This window comes from Mytilus edulis, chromosome 7 (genome assembly GCF_963676685.1).
Source record: "Mytilus edulis chromosome 7, xbMytEdul2.2, whole genome shotgun sequence".
In the NCBI taxonomy this organism is placed as follows: Eukaryota; Metazoa; Mollusca; class Bivalvia; order Mytilida; family Mytilidae; genus Mytilus; species Mytilus edulis.
The window spans coordinates 11415595-11436365 of NC_092350.1; the positions used below are offsets into that span (position 1 = coordinate 11415595).

The 20771-nt window shown below is 32.2% G+C and overlaps 2 protein-coding genes across 2 annotated transcripts; one reads left to right on the forward strand and one right to left on the reverse strand.

Annotated features, from left to right (window-relative positions):
- The first annotated feature begins 1494 nt into the window (after positions 1–1494).
- On the forward strand, positions 1495–12071 carry LOC139529933 (L-fucose dehydrogenase-like). The gene is made up of 10 exons (XM_071325913.1): positions 1495–1668; positions 2145–2183; positions 2538–2635; positions 3659–3725; positions 4293–4384; positions 5183–5287; positions 5949–6016; positions 6553–6649; positions 7650–8359; positions 11750–12071. The coding sequence occupies exons 1-9, from the start codon at positions 1581–1583 to the stop codon at positions 7827–7829; spliced, it is 834 nt and encodes a 277-aa protein (XP_071182014.1). The 5' UTR covers positions 1495–1580; the 3' UTR covers positions 7830–8359; positions 11750–12071.
- Positions 12072–13624: 1553 nt separating this feature from the next.
- On the reverse strand, positions 13625–18614 carry LOC139482957 (uncharacterized). Its single transcript, XM_071266985.1, has 4 exons — positions 18602–18614; positions 16212–16476; positions 15495–15917; positions 13625–14102 (listed from the first exon to the last, which is right to left on the reverse strand). Exons 1-4 carry the CDS (start codon positions 18612–18614, stop codon positions 13946–13948), a joined length of 858 nt encoding a protein of 285 aa, XP_071123086.1. The 3' UTR covers positions 13625–13945.
- Between the last annotated feature and the right edge of the window lie 2157 nt (positions 18615–20771).

The following is a 20771-nucleotide window of genomic DNA, read 5'->3' on the forward strand; positions in this document are numbered from 1 at the left end:
GATATAAAAACAGAAAAAAATGAAAAACGCTGCTGTATCCAAGATCGACACAATTGCGTTGATTTTATCTTTCTGTATCGAAATTGTTTTGAACTTCTACGCTACTCGATAAATTTGGTACCAATGAAGCGAGAGGAAAGGATAAGAAAATAAAAAGAGGAGAAATCCTTTAATTCAAACCATTTCTATATGATTGATAGAAATACCACTTTGAAACAGTTATCCGAAAGATATTGCTTTATTTTTTATACCCGTCCAATGAGTTGCAAACAAAGACAGGATTTTGTGATATACTTCAAAACTGTATGTGCACTTGGCACTAGAAACTTTTGATGCCGATCGCCCCCGAACTCCCGCTTGTTAGATATTCAACTGTTTATCATTGTGTTTCCAGACACAGTTTATTTTATGATAGTGTGACTCCATAATATAACTACTGAAATCGCAATCAAAACATGTGTTCTACAGAATTTACCATAGTTATTATGTACTATAACGCGAATCACAGGGTACCCTTTATTTTAAAATATCATGAATAAAAAATAATTTCTTGTTTAGAAGGAAAGAAAACACAGATCTGTTTGCATTGAAAATTATTGGAAAATGAAATAATCATTGCTTTTCTTTAGAATTTTCTAGTTACTGTATCATGTGTATGTTATTGAAATAAATTTGATTTATTGTTTAAGTTGTGGAAACATGTTTTTGTTTCAAGTCGATTTGTTTTATCTCAATCTAATTAAACTATCGACGCATCGAAGCTTGCGTCGTATGATTAGCGACTGACATCTCTTTTTGAATTACTTTTTTACGAATATGACATTGGTATTGTGTTTAATAAAATGATGCAATTCAAAACCTGCGAGACATGTGAGATCAGTTGCGAAAGCAGATGGTTAGGTTTTGTTTTCAAACACATCATCTCTGTCTGAAGCATAGGAGATTGCAATGTGATATTCTACAGGAGGATAACGAATAATGAATTGGTTTGCCGCGAAAATAAATAATTTTGCTCACGACATGATGAAATCATATATTCTGCAGCATACAATGCTGTACATAAAGGAGAGAAAATAAGCAATAAGTTGCCATAATGTAAATCTGAAAACACGAACAAGTTGCTGTACCGACGCCTGATCAGTTTCAACCACATTAAATAGCAATAAAAGTTACAGTTATTATGTAGTCACACTAGTTGCCTTGAATTGAAAAAAGACAGTTCAGTTTCTAACTAGTGGGACGTCGGAGGGCGATGGACCACGAACATTTTCTGGTACAAAATGCACAGTTTTGAAATATAATACAAATTTATGTCTTTGTTTGCTACGTACAAAATTAAAGCACTGTCTATCAGGAATTTGTTTCAAAAGCGACAACCTCATCAAAAAGAATTATCTTGTTTATATTTTTGTATATTTTTTTTCCGCTTCGTTGGTACCTTATTCCCGGTTATTTTTCATAATATTTTTCCGCTTCGTTGGTACCCTATTTCCGGTTCTGATGATACACAATGAACATTGTTACATAATTTATTATCACTTACATGTACTTGGTAATTTAGATAAACTAACGTTTATAGTATGGAAGGTCACCTACGTTTTAAAGACAAAGTTACTGTTATAACGGGAGGATCGAGTGGAATAGGAAAAGGCTGTGCAACAGTGTTTGGTAAGTAGCATTTTTAAGAGCAGCTCAACACATAAAATGACACGTTGATATCATGATCTCAAGATTTGATGAATGCATTATTAGTTCAAGTAGGTCATCCATGACGTCTTTAAATGCATACGCAACAGTTTACATATGAAAAGATTAAATGTATATATATATATATATCACACAGGTGAACTTATATCTAACACAGTTATTATCTGTACAAATGAGATAAAAGCTGAGGATTAAAGTAGTGTATATAATTTATATATTACTTTAAATAGTTTTCAATAAATTTCCTGCTATAAATAGAACAACACACTTCTGTATTTATAAACAAGCCAACCCAAATCATGATTATACATATTGATAAAGAATTCTTAGTGTGTTTTGAACATATTTGATTGTTTAAGAAACTATTATTATATGAAACAATTTATACACAGTCAACTTGAACAAATTTTGTTCTCAAAATTATTATTTTCTTTCAGTTCAACAGGGATCAAAAGTAGTATTTTGTTCATACAATGGTAAGCATTAATTTAATTATTAACATCTGACTCTCTCTCTCTCTTTCTGTGTTTGTGTGTGTGTGTCTCTTTCTTTCTATCTTTTTCTCTCTCTCTTTTTATCTGTGTGTGAATGTTCTCTATCTCTCTGTCTGTCAGTCTGTTTGAGTGTCGTGAATGACCTACGCAATGTTTATTTTAGACATGTTAGAATTAACGTTAATTGATTAGTATATACAATGCACACATTGTCGTGTGTATTAACCTTTTGTTTAAAAAGTAGTTGTGTAACAGAAAAATATTAATTATACACGAGAGTATATGCAATACTACTCTGAATACATGAATTTTATCTTGAAAATCAATATCCCACAGAGAAGGAAGGCAAAGAAGCAGAAAAAGAACTGAACGGTAAAGGACCAGGTGAAGCATTATTTATATTTGCTGACGTCACAAAAGAAGATGATATTAAAGTAAGTTGCAGATCAGAACTGCATATCTTACATACACCAATAACATAAATCAATTAACTGTAGGACATTCAGACTATTCGAACCGTAACCTGCAGCTGAGTGACCTTTTGGTAAACCTTTCAGGTTTTATTTTTATACTCAGCATTGAAATACATAAATATACGAGGGAAATATAGTTGAGTTAAGTTCCTCTTAAACTGTCAGAACTGTTCTGGAATTGTCACAAGAACACCTCTAGTGGCACCTTTAGAAAAGGTTCTGATAGTTTAACCTTAGAAAAGTTAAGAACATTTTTATCCTAGAATATATTATCCCAGTTCGACCCTAAAACACAATTTAATGTTTTATTCATAATATGGTCTTGCTCATTTCTGAAATGATAAGCAAAAGAATCAAAATCTATAAACATTAAAAAAATATTTTTAAAAATAACCATTAAGATTTAATTATTTTGGTTGATTTGTTTCGTTTTCTTTTTTTGTTGTTGTTTATTTTGTCGTTTTGTTTGTTTGTTTTAATACTAATGCTTCAAACATCTCTCTATTGTACAAATAGCAGATACACAAATGAATTTCTGCTTTTTTTGTACAAATATTGTCTAATTTTACCCCGCTTCCATTTTGAGCAAGTAGTAGTTCATTGTGGTGCTCTGTTTGCAGTTCACGTTTAAACTTCGTCGAATGTAAAGACATTGATTTGGATTTTTACAACTTGAGTTCCAAGTGTGGAGTGTAAATTGCGGATAGAAACAATATATGTTTATTGTCAGAAAATATCAAATGTATTTGTACTCGCTGCGAAACGAGAGTAAAGCTCGACGAGTCTCATTTTTGTTCTGTATATAAAGCTCATACTGATAAATTTTATTCTTGCAATGACCATATTTTGTATAATTATTTATCTGTTTTAAATTGTGTGTGTGTGTGTGTGTGTGTGTGTGTGTGTGTGTGTGTGAGAGAGAGTTGTCATAAAGCATGTTTCGTTTCAATGACTAGAATAATAAGGCTAGTGCTTTTTCCACAGAATATGATAAACAAAACAGTAGAAAGGTATGGAAAAATTGACTGTGTCATCAATAATGCTGGACAACGTATGTATTAAGTAAAACATATATAATAAATTCAGTTCGAATCCGGGCGAGGAAAGAAGAAACATTTGATTAAGAAAATTTGCAGATTTAACATTGTAAATTCATGAACAAATATTAAATATTTTGGAAAACATTATCTCCATCAGCAAAATCGCAATAAACTATCAAAGATACCAGGATTGACATTTTATATTTACGCCAGACAAATGATTCTTATCTTGGCCTAGGCATCTGGTAGTAAAACTGAAAAAAATAATGTTTAACGTTACTACATGTATCACGAATCAATATGCAGGTTATTTTGCTCAATATTAATGTTTTGGAGGAAACATTAATTTCATAAAACTGTGACAGTCATGGACCAAAGCAGAGGTTACAAGAAACTAGTTTTGAAACTGCATTCTTCTAAAAATGCAATATTTATAAATTAGTTACCGTTACATTTATTATTTATTTCTATTGATACCGCTGTTATTGTTTTGAACTCATAGAAATAAGTTAATGCAAATAAGTAAAAACAATGATCAAATGAAAAAGAGTATTCATAAAATGTTTTTAACTGTTTAGATCCCGAGTACAGAACAATAGATGATTATACAGCAGAAGAGTTTAGAAAGTTGTTCGAAGTTAATGTTCTTGGATACTTCCTAGTTTCAAAGGTAAAACAACGAACGTCAACCAATCGTCAACTGAAACTATCTTTACATTATTTAATACGAAGCTAAAATTGGCAATGGACATATGGAACGTGTCAAAGAGACAATAACCCGACCAAAGAGCAGAAAACAGCCGAGGACCATCAATCAGTCTTCAATACAGCAAGAAAATCCCTCACCCGCACATGTACTATTTGCAAAATGCAGATCTTTCCATATTTTTGGTCTAGATCGTATAAGGTTGTTTTAAGCAACTATGCGCTAATTATCTCCCCCTTTTCATATGATCTTTAATTTAATAGATATAAGAATATGTGGTTTTAGTGCTAATCCAACGAAAGAACTCTCCATTCAAGTATCCATTATCTTGTTTCCGTATTCAAACAAAAAGACATTATTTCTTTTCTCGTGTGCCATTCTTATTTTACGTTTGATTATATTGTTCCCCTTTTCCATCACTCAGATTAGATGTTTTATAAATTAGACAAGATACAATTGAAAACGTTAATGATACATCTACTCTTGTCACTGTTTCCATATGTAAATTTCTATTTCATACAAAGGCGCCCGCAACATTACCATGCTAACCAGGTGAACAAGCTAATAATGCAATTTTGATGTTATTGCAAATAGCGTCATACATTGTATTTAACGAAATTGTTTTGTTGCAAAAGAACCAATGCACATTGGCAAACATCCATCGTTTAAAATATACATAAGTGAAATCCACAAGTAATATGTTATGTATTAACCAGGTTTTTCCTTATATAGCATTTACCTATTTTATCTTTTTTGATTTAGTATGCACTTCCACATTTACGGAAGACAGAAGGCAACATTATAAATAACAGTAGTATGACTGCGCATACGGCGGCTGGTTGGTCTTCAATGTATTGTGCTACAAAGGTATTATTGCACAATATTGCTTTCTACTCGTGAAAATGCTAGATGTTTTGGTCTAATATTGAAAACACAGTTTGATAATCATTTGATCTTTTAAACTTCATTAAAATTGTATAATGTACTTTTAGGTAAATAGCATTCTACATCAGTTTTAAAAAAATAGAACATTGTATCGTAAGGAGTAATATATTTTAGGCATGCAGTCCGTTTAACAGAAACCTATCAATAATCTAATAGTGGATTGTTGAGGATCCTTCCACCACGCTACAATGGTGTTTAACTATTTCTATCAAGGCATTGACATCACACACTGTAAATCATCAACGTGTCGAGACAGTATAAATGTCACTCGGACTTGAGTCTTACTTTTTTCAACTGGTACAAAGCACATCAAACTTTCAGGATAGAAGAAAAAAATCAGACACTTTTTCTACAGATAGCATTAGTTTCTTTAAATACAATAAATAAATAAATTCTCTTAACAACTCAGATTATTGTACATATCTTACTAACCATTATCTATTTGTGTTTACATATACAGGAAGTACATACATACAATCTGATATTTCAAATAAAAGTACACGATTTGAAGTTTGAGTGACTTCCTCTAGATTGACAGTATCTGTTTAACCATACTATTTAGACTTGTCTTTCATGTTTTTAGGGGGCTGTAAGTGCTATGACAAGGGCACTGGCAATAGATGAAGCCAAATATAACGTTAGAGTTAATTCGTAAGTATAATTTAGCGGTTTACATCTAATGAATCAATTCATGTATACTACACCCATGTTGCATTAGCAATTCAGCCTACAAACATTTCTTAGACAGAATAAATAAAAACTAAAGGCTCCAAAGAGCCTATATAGTTATCAAAGGTACCAGGATTATAATTTAGTACGCCAGAATTTATGTCGCTCACCTGCATCTTAAACATTAGTTTCTTTTTAGTAAAAAATGTTAGCAATGGGGAATAACTCTATCTAGAGTAAACTCAATATTTCAGTTTATAGATATAATCCTGTTGATAAGCTGTCCTTTTTCAAAATTTTAGTTTTTGGATATCTTCATACTTTTAATTTTTGGTGATTGATATTGTAAAGAAGTTTAAGTACACACTTTAAGCTATGATACAACTAGACTAACATGTATCAATGAAATGATAATGAATGGGACATATACCATCATGACATAGCAAAATAGGTATCATTTATGCAAATTAAAAATGCATTTAAAATGTTTTTAAGCTTTTAACAATCATTAACTTCAGATTTTCAGGTGGAAATATTGATACACCTTTATCTAATCAATTCATCAATTCAACAGCAAATCCCGAAGAGACTGGACAGATATTTAGCAACATATCGGTAAGTGTATATAGGTATAATAGGAAATGTATAAAGGATGAGCATGAAAAAATTTCCAAAATACACATGAATGGAGCTGTATTCACACATTGTCATTTTTACAAAAGGGACCTATATTGTATTGCTGATATTCAATGGTCAGAAACCGACAGATATTCAATGGTGTTTGAAGGTGAAAGAGGCGAATGATAATATCGATTGACTACAATAGTACGCAATATTTATAGTAACAAAATTCTGTAAGTTGCACCGTCAAAGAATCTCGTTTGAAACGGCTACTTCTTTTCTGTAAGCGTGAATGTAGTAATAATACACGTTATTGTTCCAACTAAAAGAAAATGCATTTCTGATCCTTCTTCTATAGAGTAGCGATTTGAGGATGTTGAAAGTAGAATGTGTTTATCGAAATTTATTTGTGGTTATTTTTACAGAAATATAGCGTGTTAATTTAAAATAAACTACAATATTTCCATTACATGATAACAATTTATAATTATGCACAAAGGAAATTTTAAATAAAATTGAAATCGAATCTTCAATGTTAATAGTTAACCCTATTTTGACATTTCAACTGCTTTAAATCGTTTAAAAAAAACCAATCAATCTTAATATTTTCCATGAAAAGTCAAAAACGCGTGAATTTGAACACAACATCATAATATACAACTTGAAATCAGTTCGTGAGCTAGGGCTACATTTATTGCAGCGTTTTACGTTTCTGCATCTTGGCACTACGTTTCCGCATTAAAATTCGTACGTTTCCACATTTTTATAGTACTCTTTTCCGCATTGTTTTTACATTGATTTTGTTAACGTTATTAACGTTTCCGCATTTTAATTTTTAATATATTATGCCTCTTCCGAAGCTTGTTATGAAGTCTAACCTCGTAATCTCTTCTCTACCATACTTGACAAACTGTTCCACTTAATAAAATAAAGTCTTATGTATATATTAATACCTGAGTAGCTGAGTAATGTGATATGTCTCTATCTATTTCAGCTATTAGGGAGGCGAGGTACAGCTGAGGAATGTGGTATGACATGTCTCTATTTAGCATCAGATGCCACATTCAGCACAGGAATTGATATCCATGTATCAGGTGGTGCAGAGCTGAATTATGCTTGTAAAAATGTAAAAACAAAGGGATTCTGGCCTAATTCATTCTTGAAGAAACAATGATTATAGCGACATAAGTTATCAAATATGATATTATCATTGATTCGCTATGTTGAAAGTGTAAATCATCATAGATATTACATTCAAATTAGATATTTAGAATCTGGAGTTGTTCTTACTGGATCAAATGCAATCTGCCTATAAAAACTCAAAAAAATTACCAGGCTTATAATTTGATAAACAAGACTAATACGTGGCGCTCGAATGATATCTGGTTCAAGTAAGTGCAGACTTCCTGGTTGGGGAAGATTTTGTTTCACATGTGGCACCCATTTAGGTTACTATTTTGGAAAAAAGGACTGGATTTCGCGTGGTAATTATAACAATTGGATCATAACCGTCGTCATATTATATGATGAGTTTGTTTACAACCACCTGGTCGATGCCACTGCTGGTGGAGATTTATTTCCCCGAGGGTATCACTAGCACAGTAGTCAGCACCTGACATCAACTATCATTCATATAGTCATAATTATAAAGTAACTGTTTACAAAACTTTGAATTTTTGAAATATTAAGGCATTTCTACCTATAGTACGGTGACCAGACCCAATATTTTTTAGATTTAATCGTCAAACATACTATATGGCTATATTATATATCATTGGATTCGGAAAAATGAGTACTATTGAAATATCGATGTCGTCAAAAAGAAATGTGGTAACAGTTTTGCATAAAATAAGGTCAAAGATCAAATTCTGTTTTTATTTTTTCTTCTTCTATACTTTCAAAATTTGAAGAAATATACAACAATTTAGGTTAAATTCTAGATACATACATGTTCTTATATCAATTTTCAATGAATCATCTCGAAAATGTTAAAAAAAAATGAAAAAGAAATCGATTTATTCTGGAAATTGGCGTTTTTCAAATATTTGTTCTATTACACAAGATCAACACATATTCTGTTAGAATTACTGTAGTTACCTTACCGGATAACATCCAACCTCATCAATAAATGATGAATATTATTTTTACCTGCATCCTTCTGTCATGAAGGCATATTTGCATAAGACCATTCATGAAATTCATTAAAACTAAAAAGCACTCAATTATTCGAAAATAGTTACAATTCAACATTCCAATCAAAGAGATCCACACAACAGAATTATATCTTCTGGTTAATTGTCAAGGAACATGATTTGAAATTTCTACATAATTCTGACCCTTTACAGGACCAAAGCCCCGGACATGTAAGGTTTTGTAGTGAACAAACACATAACTCTTTCACATGCAGATTTTCCTTCAATGAAGACACAAGATCCTGCAAGAACTCTGCTGAAATATGCCTTTTAAAATACACAGGGTGTAATGAATCATTTTACTCTCGCCAACCGTATTCTAAAGGTGACCGGGTAGGGGTTTAGCAATGTGTAATGCGTTTCAAATTTTTAGTTTGAAACGAAGTACGTAAAACATACTGTTTCAGTGCCGTCTCGCAGGAAGGTAACCTGACTAAACTTACATCTTACTTGTGGTAAACTTGAATAATTATTATGATGGAGGGGTTTTAAAGAGATAGCTCTGATCATAAACCTTTGAAATTATCGTTCATGCCAAAACAAGGGCTTTATCATTGTCAATATTACCGAAACTCTAAACACAACTGAAAGAGTCGTGCGTGTCCTTCGAAGTCTTGTAGACAGTTTGTATACCTACTCCAAACAGAGACGAAGTTGCGTTGCATCCGGTAAGTTCATGTGCAGCAGGCAATAGTTTACAAATTGTTGGGGAAAGACAGACACATAGTTATTGAATGGGTGAAAATCTCCGCCCATCATTTACACTGCTTATGTTCCACATCTGCAACTACAACTCGCTTGTATGTGTCCTATTTTTATAGTAGCGAAAACACAAAACAATTACAATTGTATAAGAGGTCTGTATGATTGTTCTTCCACTCTTTCACATTTCCCTTAACTCCGTGTCAAAGTTTAAGGCATTCGGTATAGGCCTTCTCTTAAATGCTGAACAAGTTACGACAGCCATGAACAGTGTTGGTATAAATAACTAAGTTTCAAACGTTCTGACTATGTAAAGCTCACAACAGGTGGAATCTTATCGGATTTGTCAAGGTTTTCCAGTCAGGAATAATCTTCCGCTCTATAATCTGATACACTTTGATGGAAGCTGTAGTCTCTGTGCGGCGTTCCCTTTCGGCAGACTTTATAGAGTTGTTCGTGTCGTAGCGGTCAACAACATGTGCTACTATGTGCGCCATAGAAATTCATTGGGACATATTTTTTTTAATAGTAAGCTGCAAGGTCGCCAAACGTTTTACCTTTCTTAGCATTAATAAATTGAACCAATGCCATACCATCTCTTATGTAAGTTGTGAGCGATGATATAAAGGAAGGTAGGGAAAGTGCACAAGAGACTTAAGATTCGAATTGCTTCACAAAATCCGACTTGCATGATTTTCTCATGGTGCCGTCATTTTGAAAAGGGGATAATGGAATGGGTGCGACAACACATGTTCTATGATAACATCATCTCTACATTTTGCCGAAATTAGTGCACGTCTAATTACAAGTTATGGATTTATGCGACCTGAAAGTATTTCCCCCGATTTATTTTTCAGGTTTGTGTTTGACTTTGATATTGGACTATAAAAACTCCTTGTGATCTTTAGAAAGAGCACTAATGATAAAATGTTTAGACATTTTCAAGCCTTCCTCGACAACTGTGAGCAAAGAACCTCGAATATGTCTTGAGCATGCATTTAAGAAGAGATATTGATAAGACATTGAGAGTGGAATTATACACCAAAGGGATCAGTCATGGATCATTTAGATGGTTCACAATGGCAATAACATGTTCTTCATCTCTGTTCATTGCTGTTGACTTTGTTTCTTACTGTGAATTTGCATAATTTTCAGCATTTCCATCCCTTTTCAGTATTACATGACTAATGGATTCTATGAAATGTCTAGTAAAGGCCCATCTATCAAGCGCAGACTTTTGAATTGTTATGCCTACAGTGCCATCTAATCCCCTTGAGGCTTTTATAACGGTCTTTTCTGTTGCCATGTCATAGTACTTTTAAAATGTCCAGGAATCTGTCTAAAAAGCAAAGTAGCCATCTATAAAAGGTGATCAAATGTTCACAGAAAATTGAAGCATATCGAGTATGTAAAATTGCATCCACCTTCGTGGAGTACGGTTGGTTACAAAAATATAATTTTACATTTGGATGACGATCCCAAGGAAGAGACCAATTTCCCTCTCGTTCTGCTCTTACATTTGACTGCTAAATGTCTACTGCTTCAGGGAACATATCCCAGTATGTAAATGTAAGTAATACATCACATCCCAATAGCGTATATGTATCTATAAGAGGCTGTATATGAGCTTCGAATAGCTCCGTCATATGAGCGTTATGAATTTTGTCTGGCTTGAATTGCTGAAATAGTGCTTCTGAGACAAATGAATTTGATATTATTGATTAATAAAGGTACAAATGTATGGAATAACATATAAATGTTAATTATTTTACATTTTGCGTTAAAAAAAATTATGAAATTAAATTGGAACGTACTCTATTAAATGCAAAGTATTGGTAGTGTTAAACTTTTACAAAAACTCTTTAATAACGAATTAATTTTGCTAAACTTTCTTTGAAATCGTTAAAATAATATGAATAAGGTGTAACAACAATGTATATAATAACAGAAATCATATCACGGATGTTATTTTACAATGTTGTACTCAAAACTTTTCTTAGTCGATTTTTCGTTCAAGTTAATTAACGTACTTCAAAGCCCATTTTACGAAAATTGCACCGTACGATTTTTTGACGACAAGTCAAAATGTTAAGTTTAACCTTTGAACTACCAATACTGTGATTTATAGCCGTATAGTTCGAATGACAATTAAACTCCTTAAATAAGCGACTTTTCCTTACTCTGTCACCGTACTACTAAGGAATAAATTACCTTAGCTGTATTCGACAAAACTTTTAGGAATTTTTGGTCCTTAATGCTCTGAAACTTCGTGCTTTATTTGGCCTTTTTAACTGTTTTTATTTCGAGCGTTACTGATGACTCTGTTTTAAACGAGACCAATGTCCGGCACAAATACGAAATTAATATCCTGGTATCTACGATGAGTTTATTTTCTAAACGTTACAACAATATATATTCAAGTATGATTTAATTCATAACAAATTAAATTTTTTAACTGATAAAAATGACTTTCAAAATGTGTAAAATGTTAAGTTGACATCCAATAAAGGTATGCAACCGCTAATTTGTCTCGGTGACTAATAGAAATGTAAAACATATTTCAAACAAAACTAAACTTTCAAAATTTGTGAACTATTCTGGTAATATTGGTATAAAATGAATGCTTATGATCCTGGATCACTGTTTACTCTTGCTGAATGTTTGATTTGAATAATAAAAGGTATGCGATTGAACAAATACGGAATACTTCCACTGTTTTGCAGATAAGAACAACCTGTGTTTGTATCTCACTTGAGACAAGTTTTGGGGGTCTTAGATCTTTAGCTACAAGTATACTATTGTAAATTGTATTCTTATATTGTCGGTTTTGAATGGTTTCAAATTTTGATTTTCTACCCTATGTACCACGTGTTGCACCATAATATCAATAATATTGATAAAAAAATCACATTCTGTAGTAACACCAAACAAACAAAGTGTGTCAATTACACCTACTATGTTATGATAACTGCTCTTGAATTTTTACTAGAAAACATGTTTGTTTGTTGTACAGATTACGGGAAATACGTCTTGCACCAGAAAACCAATGAAGCAACATTTTATAAATCAGCTGAAATGGTTTTTGATGAAATAACGAGTTACAACCTCGACAACGTGTAGATTTTAGATACAGATCTATGTTCGCCTTTTCATAAATAATGAAATAAAAGAGATAGCCTTGTGAAATTAAAAATTTGGCAGACTTAAAGACAAACCTGCTTCGAAAATGGACTATAAAAGAATTATTGACATGTTATGAAAGTAATACTTAACATTATAACATTAAAGAAAATTGTCATAAATCAACTGGATAAAAATAGTCTCAACTAAATATGCACATGATGTTCGAGAAGAGGGTTTTTCGTGTTATTATAGGATTAAACACATTTTTTCTAGAGGTTATTGATGTGTAAACCGGGGCGATTAACTCACAAACTGACTTTTATGTTGAGTTTGTGAGTAAGAGCCCCGGTTTACACATCAATAACCTCTAGAAAAAATGTGTTTAATCCTTATAATTCTTCAGCCAAACATTTTTGTTGTTGATGGCTACTATATATATTTAGATCTACCATCAAAAGCACAATGGCAAGTCGTAACTAAGGAGTACGCCGCCATCTTGACTTTCTAAAAACCATAAATGTCCGATAAATACAACGGTATCTTAAATTAAATAGCACCTACCTCAAAAACTTCATTTTAATTAAATTTTATCCGAATTTGAAGCGTACACGTAACGAAATAATCTTTCCCTTGAAAATTTTCCTTCGTATGACGTCGAGTTTTGCCATGACGTAAATTCGACAAATCCTTTATGAAACTTCGCGGAATTTTATTAAATTTAATTTTTGTACATTTTCGAAGCTTTAGTGCAATAAATTTATTTCTTTTTTTTTTGTTATATATGCACTAGAATAGTCACAACTGTTATGCAATTGTTTTTTAATCTCAATTTGCTTAAAATCCCGGGATTACTGCAAGCTTGTGTATCGCGTATGAATAGATTACAAAAGTAGTTTCGGAAACATGGTTTATCGAAGTGTAAACTTAGAGAAAAAATCTAAATGACCAATCCGATTCAAGTATTTATAGATATGCAAATCATATAAGAATTATTTGATAATACTTGATATTCAATAAGCGAAAACATGTACGTACAAGTTCCATGCACATGAATGTCGAATCTTTCACAACCTTTTACAATAGATCGCAGACATTATTTTCTACATTCTGACGCCATAAATATATTATTTGCTTTACAATCTATGTAAACATGGTACAATTTATGGAACTTTCAATCAAATGAAATAAATAGATAACTTCTACTAAGCATACTAAATCAATGTGTTATTCATCAAATATAATGCAATGTTTTAGTCAACTGTCAAATATAGTATCACCAATTATCATAATAATTGTCATACATCAAATAATCATCGTAATCGTCATCCGAATCATAGTATCTAAATAAACTATGTCTTTGACTGGATTGAATTCGTGAAAGCAGAAATGCCTGAACCAAATCACTGCTTACTGACGTGTGTTGCCTCACACTGAAAAACAAATAACAATTCAAGGCTTGTAAATCTTTAACAGATAGGTTCAATATATAACAATAAATAGTATTAACGTATATAATTTCTTATCATATTCATACAGTTAATATAAATGGCCTATTAAGAAAAATGTCTACATTTTAATTTGACAATTCAGAAACATAAAATGTCTTTGATTTGTTATTTGTTAACATGGTGACTCGTGTGACCAAAAAACAAGAGAGTAAAATAGAGAGAAACATTAATTACAAATATAAAAGACATCATGAACGGTTCGAAAACAAATATGAAAACAAATTTTGTAATAGCTTCTTCGACGCAACACTTATAAAATATTTTGTTAATGACAACAAAAGAAAAAAAGTTGGCTCTTCACTTTTTATCCATTTGAAACATTCAAAATTATTTTGAACGCCTCATTTATTCTAAAATTAAAAATATTTTGTTTACAAATATATTCCTTCTTTAAATGTTTGTGCAAACCGTGATCTAACTAAAAAATAATGTACCATTTAAAAAAGAAAAAAACTTCCTATGTTACATAGTATATTTGTTTTCATTTAGTAACAGTTGTTCCAACACAAACCGGTCAGATGTAGTACAAATGTTTACTCATTCCCACATTGGAATACACAGAAAAAGAGTAACTTGTTTTGTCTATCAGAATGCTTTTTGAGTAGAGATTTAAAAAATCAACAATGCTTGTCGATTGCAAAGACGTACACATGTTTTTTTGTTGTTTTTTTGTTGTTGTTTTTTTTACATAAATAAGGCCGTTAGTTTTCTCGTTTGAATTGTTTTACAGTGTCTTAACGGGGCCTTTTTTAGTTGACTTTGCGGTATGGGCTTTGCTAATTATTGAAGGCCGTACGGGGACCTATAGTTGTTAATGTCTGTGTCATTTTGGTCTTTTGTTGATAGTTGTCTCATTGGCAATCATACCACATCTTCTTTTTTTATAGTAACTTTGTTATTACAGTTTGTTTCCATATATACATGATATAATTAGGATTCATTGAGACGATATAAACATATTTTCAGTATGTCGTTTCAGCAACCGATCACCTGTATTTATATTGTAAAGAATTAATTTGGAGGAAACAATTACATCTAAGAATAAAATACATTATAGCAATTTCGGTCGGTAAGCTTTATCTCATATCTATATTAAACGGTAAGTCAATGAAACAAGTTTTTGGCTGATTCTGCAGTTTAACATCAAACAAAAAAAGTTTGCACCCTTAACACAAATACGATAAAACATCATTAAAGAATATGAATATTAACATTAGACAGACATATATGAAGGATGTTAATCAACACGTTGATTTTATATTTAAAGATTCCAATTTTCCTTTTCAAACTGTCAAAGACTTATAAATTAATTACCTTCTATTCAATTCCAATTGAATTACTTCTTTGTCTTGAGCATAATCCGTCAGACCAAGGAAACATTTCATTTTTGCTGGAATCGGAAGTAAATTTACTCTTGATTCAATCTCGGAATCCTCTGCTGCTAACAGGAGTTGCTGCCTTATACTTTTTCTGCATATGATAGATAAAGACTTTGGACCTTTATCCAAACCATCGAGGAATGCTTTAAATTCGAATTTCCTTATTTCAACGTCTCTTTGCTTTCTTTTAGTATATTTGATCTCAACATCTGATAATTTCAGTGATGATACATCGAAATTGTTGAACCAAACTTCCTGCTCGATGTTCCATCCACTTAGAATGAGATATTCTGCTGTTTTGAATAGTCCAGTATTGGTGAGAGTCAGAAGTAACGATTTGTTGGCACAAGTCTCGTCTCTGAAAATAAGATATGTTTTTTTTTAAATATTTCTTATCTAAATAAATCATTGTGTATCTATCTAATCGATGTTTTTTTTCTTTTTATACATCGTAACTTGGATGGATAGTTTTGACACTTATCATACATCTTATGCATATATAGATATGCTGTACTATACTATACTCATATGACTGACACTCAGGTGCTGATCTTTAGAATAAGACAACACGCATTAAGAATGAATCAAACATTGACCGGCACAAAAGTATAAAAAAAAAAACACTGAAGAAACAAAATTAAGTACCGCCTACCTTCCTTGAGCTTTTGATATCTGTGTTTTGGACGTTGAGGAAGGCAGGAGATAACATCCGGCTCTAACAAGATAGTTGAATAACTTCATATCATATTCTAGTCGTGAACATCCGTTACTTTCATCATCCTTAACTGTACCATTTTCTTCAAGTATCTTGTTTAGTAATATATCTATCGCCTTCTCACCCCTTGTCGAGACAACATTCAGTTTTAAACCATGTCGGACAAAAAGATGAACCAGATCATCTCTCCCTTTTGATTTCTCTAAAAACGAAACAAAAATACATTACAGTAAAACCACACTCAAAGAGACAACAACCCGACCAAAGAGCAGAAAACTATGTCTGCACCAGATACATGTAGTGTGTATACATATAATGTCGTATTCAACCGGATGATTTTATCATATGGCATTAAACAATTACATTATACGTTGGTATTTTCTCACGGCTGGTTATCTACACACGCAGAACAATTGATTCTGCAATAAAAACCGTGACAGAATTTTCCGGTTGTGCTTGAATGGAGTTATTGTCACCGCTTCGAAAGGTTTGTACATTTCTAAATCGGAACTTTCTATTTCAACTGATCAACTATTGAAAACCGGAGAATGCTATGTTGTGGTGAATATGTTAACGAAGCGATACATGTATCATTTAATGTTGTACATGGAGTTAAACAACTACAAAATCAGTTGCCCTACGAAAAATTACAGAAAAAAATGAAATTCAAATTTTGAAATGGTTATATAAAAAACCTACATTTTGAAAAGTTCAAATGTAGTTTTTGTTTCGGTCAATGTGCCTGAATGTCGTTTTTGTCGGCGTGTACACTGTCCGAAGTTGATAAACATCTTTAAAAATCTGAAAACTACAAATTTTCATTATTTCATTTGTGAGGGGATCGGTTCTGATGGAAGACATCGCGAATGTTTGAGGGGACGTGAAATCATATCTTTCTATCCAAGCTACGAGTCGTTGGAAATTGGCTTAATTTGGTTTAAGAATCAATTGATGTAAGCCATACTTTTTTGTAGTTTTAACATGGGTAGGCATTATATTCGTTATTAATTATGTCCGAGCGATGCGATTGCTAAAATAACACGAATATAATGCCTACCCATGTTAAAGCTACAATAAAGTATAGCTTGCATCAATTATTTCGATATTGATTAGGACAATTAAGGTAATTTCTATATCCGATGTGTATAAGTGTAGAGAGTCTGTGTATGTTCTTCCATTAATCTCCCTTTATTGTTTGTAAACAACCAAACGACTGGCAATGTGATTTTTCAGAGGGAGGAGTTTTGAACATCCAGCATGAACGGTTGTCATATCTACGTCGAATATGTCAATTTCGAATTGCAACACATGAATAGGGCATGGACCTCTTTTTATTTCCAATTAAGGTAACATGATACCAAATGACATATCTCGTATAAAATCAATAGGGTCCAGGACCAATCCAGTATATTTTATTAAAATCCTTCGTAATTAATTCCATTTTCTATTTGCATACTCAGTGTATGATAAATATTCCTTGTTGGAATACATTTTTTTTCAGCATTTATTTTGGTATTTTGTTAAGAAATTCGCACTTGCATGTTTACAGTATAGTATTGTGTATGTATTTTTCGAATAAAATCCAGATTTGATCTGTGGTTCAAATACTGAAAGAGGTGTTTCGATTATTGCCATGTTGACCTAGGCCTATCCTCATCAGGTATCCCTAGCCTATATTTTTCCTTTCTTGTATTATTTAGAATGGTTCAAAATTTGATTTCACTTATGGGGATACGGTTATTTATATGGATTGGTCCTGGACCCGATTGATTTTAAAATTCCTGAAGACAATAACAATCAAAACCAAGGAGTAAACAAAGACTCGTAAAACCAAAATACATTTACATGAACGGTAATAAAAAATAAATAAGAAACAACACGAACTCCAATAAGAACCGGGAGTGAAATCAGGTGCTCCGGAAGGGTAAGCCTTTCCTGTACAGTATATGGCACCCATCGTGTTATATATTTTTTTGTTCAGTCCGGTAATGATAGAGGTTATTATGACTGAAGAAGAATATCACATTTGATTTCTGACACACTTTTGTCATAATAGCCAATCAGCTCATGATGGCGACCGTAAAATTTCTTGAGGGATGACCTTAATTTGATTGATTCATAGTCCTGACTTAGCAACTTTTGAGAAAGCAGTATTCCTCGTTCAACAAAATCAATGTACTTTGAGCTACCTCTAGAGTAACGTATCAATTGAGACACATATACTTCATTCGCTGGTGCCGCTGGGATTTGGCTACACAGAAATGGAAAGTTGACTATAGGAAAATTAAAATCATCGAGTTCTTCATACATTTTGGTATTTAACTTACCATCAGTGGTCATTTCAAGAAAAAGGTCTAAATATGAAGCAGATTTATCTGTGTCGGTAGTATCTTGAACTTCAAGTTCACTTGGATATATTAAATGTAAGTGACCACTGAATCTTTCATTATTAAGAGACAGTCCATCATCAATATACTGAAAGGTGTGACACAACTTTACTTCGATTTCGAGTTACATTCTAATATGAAACAAAACTAGAACCTATGTTGCTTTCCTTAATCTGTATGCATATCTAGCAAAGGACATTTTCCAACATTGTACACGAGACACTTCATATCAAACATTCTTTTTTTTCATCTTCTTTCAACGTTTGCTTATAACAAAAAAAGAGAATGAAAAAAACCTTTAAGGACAATCACTGCTATGAAGAGTCTACTAACCAATATCTGCAGCATTTGACTTGTTAGTAGATCTTGACTTGCTAATAACTTTTTGATCTATTTTATTCATCTATCATAAACTTTAAGAGGAAACGCAAAAAATCGTATATAAAGGGCAATTCCCGTTTGAATGGTCTTAAATTAGTAATTTTTGGGACCCTTTGTAGCTCGCTGTTCGGTGTGAACCAAGGCTCCGTGTTGAAGGCCGTATCATGACCTATAATGGTTTACCTTTTTTAAATTGTTATTTGGATGGAGAGTTGTTTCATTTGCACTCATACCACATCTCCCTTTATCTAATGACTCCAATAAGGAGCAGTGGCGTAGCTAAATAATTTTTAAGTGTACGCCCCAACCTCGGCGAGGGGTTTCACGTTAAGAGCCCCAATCGGATCCAGATGATAACACGGCCGGTTCGAGGAGGGGGAGGCCCATTTCTGTCATTAAAAACTAAAATTAAAAAATCAATACATGTAGCGAGTTAAACATACTTTAGAGACTATTTTTTCAATCTTTCATTTTTAATGTATTCCGATCGTGTTGATCTGGCATCTATTGGTCATTGGTGTTAAGAAAAAATATCCAAACCAGTTTCTTTGAAATATGTTTAAAAGGAACCGCGTGGTAACGCAATAACTCCACCAAAACCCCTTTTTATGAAAATTTCGTTAATGGATATGAAATGATTAATTTGCATAGATGTTTAGGTGCATTATGAAAATTCGAAAAGGGTTCTGTTAATTGCTTTAACTATAAGTCCGTATGTCAATTGAAAAATAAAAAAAAATAAAAATCTCAAAATGTTGCTTTAGACATAAATCACAAAAAAACCTTTTGCCAATGTTTCATAAAATTTGATGGAGGTTTGATTAAGTAATTGAAGTGTAACAAACTTTAACCACATACTGTATATTTACTTGCAAACAGAAATTTCTTTTTAGTTAAATACGGGTAAATTAAGAACATGAACTCAAGACATCATTATGCTCTGGGTACTCTTTTCAGAATAAAAAAACGTCTGACAACTTTCGTAAAATTTCATAAAGGTTTGACAAAATTGTTGATATAAAAACAATTATACCACATATTGAACCTAAACGTTGACGCCGCCGACAAAATAAAGATTCACTATTTCTTTTCTACGCGTCATAAATGCCACAGGCTCGGCTTAAATTCAACATGTTCAAAGCACATATCGAATCTCAGATGATTATACATTGATTTAAACAAAAGAAAAGTAAGAAGATTCCCAGTAGATTCAGACCTTGACTGACAGAAAAGGAAGAAATATATCATGGGTTCCATTTGATAAAAAGTAAATTTCGTCACTTTTATTTGCAATTGCAAGCTATTAGAAAAAGATTTACAAGACTGATGTGCTTTAAAATCAGATTTTTTTTTATTAATTGAGATTAAATTTATTTTTTACCAAAATTCAAATGTACCCCCGGGCGTTTAGACGTAAACGTAGCTACGCGCCTGAGGAGTCATCTGACATTTCCGCCACATTTACTGCAATATAGAACTTTTTTTGCTAATCATTCTTGTATGGTTCTGTCTTTTATCATTTTAAGTTAATAATAGTCAAAAATTGCATGTTCTATGTTCTATGGCGATTTTGTTTAGTTTTATAAAAAAAATGATGATTACCACGTGTATCACTGTTTACATCTTGCTCAGAAAAAAATATTCAGAGTATTCTTCATTTTAATTGTCTACTTGTTACCTTGCTTTAGGATGCTCAGATACATTTCTTTGTTTCAGGATTCGCGGCATA

Bases quoted from the DNA above. Each gene is read 5' to 3' on its own strand.
- LOC139529933 (XM_071325913.1), top strand. From the start codon at position 1,581: ATGGAAGGTCACCTACGTTTTAAAGACAAAGTTACTGTTATAACGGGA. The intron at 2,184-2,537 runs GTAAGCATTAAT...AATATCCCACAG, and splicing joins AGTATTTTGTTCATACAATG to AGAAGGAAGGCAAAGAAGCA. The intron at 6,650-7,649 runs GTAAGTGTATAT...TATCTATTTCAG, and splicing joins AGATATTTAGCAACATATCG to CTATTAGGGAGGCGAGGTAC.
- LOC139482957 (XM_071266985.1), bottom strand. The intron at 15,918-16,211 runs GTAGGCGGTACT...TCTTATTTTCAG, and splicing joins ATATCAAAAGCTCAAGGAAG to AGACGAGACTTGTGCCAACA. The intron at 14,103-15,494 runs GTAATTAATTTA...TTTGTTTTTCAG, and splicing joins CAATTGGAATTGAATAGAAG to TGTGAGGCAACACACGTCAG.